This window comes from Phoxinus phoxinus (genome assembly GCF_949152265.1).
Source record: "Phoxinus phoxinus genome assembly, chromosome: 19".
In the NCBI taxonomy this organism is placed as follows: domain Eukaryota; kingdom Metazoa; phylum Chordata; class Actinopteri; order Cypriniformes; family Leuciscidae; genus Phoxinus; species Phoxinus phoxinus.
The window spans coordinates 30619287-30624904 of record NC_136894.1 but is presented as its reverse complement, the minus strand read 5'-3'; the positions used below and the strand labels follow the sequence as shown (position 1 = coordinate 30624904).

The 5618-nt window shown below is 36.9% G+C and overlaps 1 protein-coding gene across 2 annotated transcripts; it reads left to right on the top strand.

Moving 5' to 3' along the window:
* Positions 1-293: 293 nt before the first annotated feature.
* Positions 294-5337, top strand: tmem42b (transmembrane protein 42b). Of its 2 annotated transcripts, XR_013795187.1 has the most exons (4): positions 294-643; positions 923-1069; positions 2260-3874; positions 4297-5337. XR_013795187.1 is itself a non-coding variant. In XM_079591860.1 (3 exons), the coding sequence occupies exons 1-3, from the start codon at positions 365-367 to the stop codon at positions 2398-2400; spliced, it is 567 nt and encodes a 188-aa protein (XP_079447986.1). In that variant the 5' UTR covers positions 294-364; the 3' UTR covers positions 2401-5337. The 2 variants fall into 2 exon arrangements, 1 of the variants encoding a protein (XP_079447986.1); XM_079591860.1 differs by having other exon boundaries at positions 2260-5337.
* The last annotated feature ends 281 nt before the right edge of the window (positions 5338-5618 follow it).

Here is a 5618-nt window from a genome sequence, read left to right as displayed (position 1 = left end):
ATAGATGCACTTTTATGATGGATAGATGCACTTTTATGATGGATAGATGCACTTTTATGATGGATAGATGCACTTTTATAATAGACATATGCACTTTTATGATGGATAGATGCACTTTTATAATAGACATATGCACTTTTATGATGGATAGATGCACTTTTATCATGGATAGATGCACTTTTATGGACTTAAAAACAGAATGCCATTCACTGCCATTATAAAGCTTGGAAGGACTTTTTTTTTTTTAATGTAACTCCGATTGTATTTGTCTAAAAAGAATGTCATATACACCTGACTTGAGGGTGGGTAAATCATGGGCTAATTTTCATATTTGGGTGAACTATCCCTTTAACTAAAGCGCAGCATGTACTCCAGTTCCCAGAATGCACCTGCTCTCCGTGATGCTGATGCGCGAGTGTTTTCGCAGTGCTGGAGAATGAGGAGTGATGGGTCTGCTGCTGAAGTCATGTTCCCCGGTATCCTGTACGCGTTGCTCGCGGGGTTTCTCGGCGCCGTCGCGTCCTCGTCCGCCAAACTGTCTCTCGGAACCGACTATCTGAAGGGTGTGTGTGAGACGGGCCTGCGGACCTGGGGCGAGCAGAGGAAATTCACGCAGCACAACGACACGAGCGCGTGCGACTGGGTGAGTGTGTGTGTGAGTGAGTGAGTGAGTGAGTCACTGCTGGAAAACACAGCAAAACACCCGCACTTTCTCATCATCACGCTAAACACACACACACTGCGCAGCTAATGCACGCATGATGATGATGCTGTTACGTGACAGACATGCATGACCTTCAGCGCGGCGGGCGCGCGCGCACGTGCCATCGCTCTTCCTGATGCATTAGTGAATCCCATTAGACATTTATGGCTCGTGAATATTGCAGTGTGTAACAAGTGTTTTCCACTCCCCCCGTGACAGCTGCACATTCCTCTCAGACTGCTGTGTGGAGGTCTTCTGTTCACCTGTAATGCTGTGATGTGGACCTTCCTGGCCAAAGCCCTGAGGAGCTCGTGCTCGTCCGCGCGCACCACTGTGACCACCACCGCCTCCAACTTCATCTCTTCTGTGAGCTTCAGATTCAGATACACATCTTCTCAGGAGTGAGGGATGCATTTATGTTTGGAATTGCATATGAAATTTCCATGCATTTGGATTAGAATGCACAAAAGTTTGACTTTTGCATATTTGTCAGTCACACATAAATGAAACAGGTACTTTTTTAACTTAGTAAATGTTATTATTTTCAGAATAAACAGATTTATGCTGATTCTAAAACACATTAATATGCATTTAAATATATATAAATAAATAAAATTAAATAGATGCATATAGTTAATGAACTGCCAGGATTTTATTGAGTGCAGAAATCTTACTTTTCCATTAATGTGTGACTAAGAAATATGCATCATTTAATTAGTTTGTTTTAGTGCTCTCAATTGATTAATCATGATTAATCACATCTAACATAAAAGTTTGTCAATATATATATATGTATGTGTGTGTGTGTGTGTGTGTGTATAATATATATATATATATATATATAGCCTATATACAGTGTATATACACACACACGTTTACACACTTTTATGTTAGATGTGATTAATCGATTTAACGGCACTAGTTTGTTTATGTTAAAAACTGTTGCATCCAAATGGATGAAAATTTTATATGCAATTTAAATACATAAATCTTAAATTTACACTCTAGATATGCTCAGCTTAATCATAATTATAAAATCAAATATTAATAACAAGTTCAAATGAAATAATTCCTCAGCTTGAAAAACGCTCTAGCATCTCACGTGTACAATATGTGTAAAAATCATCATCCAGTCATCATGAATGACCTGAAAAATCATTATTTATAGATCAAACATGATTGCAAAAAAACATTAGTGTTTTAAATGACAAATTGTGGTTAAAAGTTTGTTTGGATTTGGGTTGCAAATGAATGTGGAAAAAAAATGGACATGAAATATTGATTTGATTAAAAAAAATATTTGATTAAATATACATTTAAATCATACTAAAAATATATTTAGCTTTAGTCAATATTTGAAGTGGATCAAAACCTTTTCATCAAAGTTATACATGAATTTTGAGCAATACCATTCTTGTCTTATTAACTTTTTTGATCCACTTCAAATACTAAACCTAAAATAATAGTCAATTGCAGCATAGAAAATATGAATGCGTATATTCTTCGTGATGTGCCGGAGGTCTGTCGGTGTGTGCTGATGCTGCGTGTGCTCGCAGGCGTTCCTGGGGCAGCTGATCTTCGGGGAGACGCACGTGGCGCTGTGGTGGACGGGCATCTCTCTGACTCTCTCGGGTCTTCTGGTGCTTCATCACACATCGCCCAACCTCACGCAGTCCCACGCCAGCAAGAGAGAGTGACCCGCGCTGACCACTGACGGGCCAGAGAAAACACTTACTTCATCATCTTCATCATCACTATGGGTCCAAATGCTCAGACGCACAAACAGGCGTATTTTCTTTTGCTTCACGGCACCAGAGCTGCTCGACATATATATATATCTCACATGGAAGATCTACTGTCATGCCAAAGATCTGTTTAAATATTTAAAAACATTTATTTTTATGCATTATTATTTAGTATTAAAATCAACTGGTGCATGAGCCTGTATCACTTTTAATGTGATAATGAATCTCAGATGTCTAACACGTCTGGATCACGTTTCACCTCAAAATCAAAAGAAAAAGAGAATAAATATTTTGAATAAACAAAATGGAGGCTGATTTTAGGACCATAAAATAATAGCTAAAAAAAAATTAAATTCTACAGGTAAACTCACAGCAGTTACATGCAGATGTACTTTTGAGTGAAATATTTATTTAATAAGTTCCCATTTGACAACATAATGCGTTAACTAACATGAAAATGCCAATTGATTTGACAAATTAATTTTCAAATTTCAATTGCTGCTTGAGTCACGCCCTCTGTGACATCACTTCCTGCAGTCCTGCAGATGCGCAGTCGTTCCTCGTCCTCCTACAGCACTGTGAGCGCCGCGTGTGGCAATAATAACAGCAAACCTCGGCATTGTACATCCTTCACCGGAAGATGCTTTCCGAAATATATATATGCCACATATCTTATGCATGCAAACATCCAGTGATGTGAAGGCAAAGACACTTCCTGTAGCTGTGTGAATGAACACCAACCCGAACCTGTTCTTCAGCCCCTTCAGACACACACACCGAGACATGGAGGATGCAGTCGTCACTCCACGTGTGTGTTGTCACTAGCGGTGTAACGATCCCCTCACGTCACGATATCACGATATTGAACTCACGATACGATATTATTGCGATATTTCAAGACATGATAAAAGGTTTAAAAAAAATCAATGGTTGAATAAAATGCTGAATTTTATATTACATTGTGTGTGTAAATGAATAGTCTCGGACTTGTGCTGGAAACCCAAAGCACAGGACAATAGAGACACCAGAATAACAATATTCATGATTCTGAAGATGAAAATACAGAATTATTTTAGACTAATATGCTTGATCTCTGTCACTGACTCGATATATTTACAATAAAGTAAGCCACTTTTTACTGGTAACATCAGACATTTGACATTATCAGGACACAAATATTCCCCTAATACATTATTATACATTATATTCAACATTATTTACAGTAGTGTAATGTAGTACTGACACTAAAACTCTGAAAACTTGAATTATTTTCTGACACAGTACTTTTTATTTTGGGTGAACTATCCACGATACATATTGTTGCATTTTTGTGTTGCGATATATTGTGACACGAAATATTGTTACACCGCTAGTAATCACATATTACATTTGCACTTTTCTTGGAATAAAGTGCACATTGAGATCAGTAGCATGTATTAAGAAAGCAAATGGATATTTTTTTTCTTTCTTTTTTTCCCAAACCACATACAGGTGCAACTGGGAAAATTATAATATGGTGCAAAAGTTCATTTATTTCAGCAATTCAGCTTAAAAGATGAAACTAATATATTATATAGACTCATTACATGTAAAGTGAGATATTTAAAGCCTTTATTTGTTATAATTTTGATGATTATGGCTTACAGCTTATGAAAACCTTTTCACAATATTCTAATTTTGAGTTTGGGGGTTTCATAAGCTTTAAGCCATAATCATCAAAATTATAACAAATAAAGGCTTGAAATATCTCACTTTGCTTGTAATGAGTCTATATAATATATTAGTTTCACCTTTTAAGTTGAATTACTGAAATAAATGAACTTTTGCACCATATTCTAGTTTTCCCAGTTGCACCAGTAGATCAGGTGATCTGGTTACGGATCTTCCAGCGGTTTTGAGCAGATGTGTGTGTCATTATCAGGGACTGAAGGAGCAGGTCTTGTACTCCAGACTGTGAATTACTCCAGTTCTTCCTGTGGTCTCGGTATCGGCCGCATGAACCCGGACACTCGTAGAGCAGCTAAATATAGAAACATGAATGCGTAAAACACACACACACACACACACACGTCCATTCGTCGCGCGAAAACACCAAACATAATGTGGCGTTATAAAGTCCCTGGCAATGTGATGTCGTTTCTGTGTTTAATGTTGAGAACATTCGTCCTGCTGTGTTTAATCGTATAATTGAGCACATTATACATGCAAATTATGTTTCATATGATTATAATTAGGGGTGTTTCTGATGATGAACATTTAATGCATCCACTGCATCATGCAATAGTCGGCTGAAAAGAGTAGAGCACAAAAAACATTAAAAATTATTTTCGATGCACCACTTAATTTAGTAAATCAAAATTATAATTGAATTGCAGAGCAAATGATAGACACCCCTACTTATAGTGATGCAAACAGAATAATAATTGTTAATGGGTTAATGCTGAATCAAGGCCAAAGTGACACTTGCTTCTAGCACGTAGTATCTGACATGCGAAATATAAATTATTAAAATATGAATATTGCCTTATATGCGGGCATTCCTACTGTGTCATTACCTAATATTGTCATATTTGGCGTTAGATACTGTATCATTGGGGACCAAACGTGTGTAAATCTTTGACTTTGATTTCAAATGAATGGATGTAATGAACTCAACCATCTTGTAATAATAAGATCTGTCTCTCATGTAGCATACGCCTATACGCCGTCTGTCTGTGTCACTGTCACTGTATACAAATAAGGCCACATTTATAAATGTGTAAATAGTTTTATTATTTAATGGACAAACTAGAGCTCTGTAAACTCATCACTACAACAGTGAATCATTAAACCGCTATAAAGTGTGTTGTTGTGCCGATTCTTTCTTTGTTTACAGCATGTGTGCGTGTATGTGTGTGTGTGTGTGTGTGTGTGGACAGAAAACTCTGCGCTTCTGAGATGAACTGATTTATTTACACTAATTTCAGGATAATTTAAGGTCATTTTACAAGTTTGTAAACATTTTTATTCCTCATACAGTGTTGTGGAAAGTTACTTTTAAAAGTGATGTTACAATATCATCCCTGAAAAGTATTAAATGACATTACTTTTATTACCTGGCACTGGCAGTCTTGATCTCTTTCAAGCTTCGCAGGCGTTTTTTTGTTGTTAAGTGTTTATAGCAGTTATGC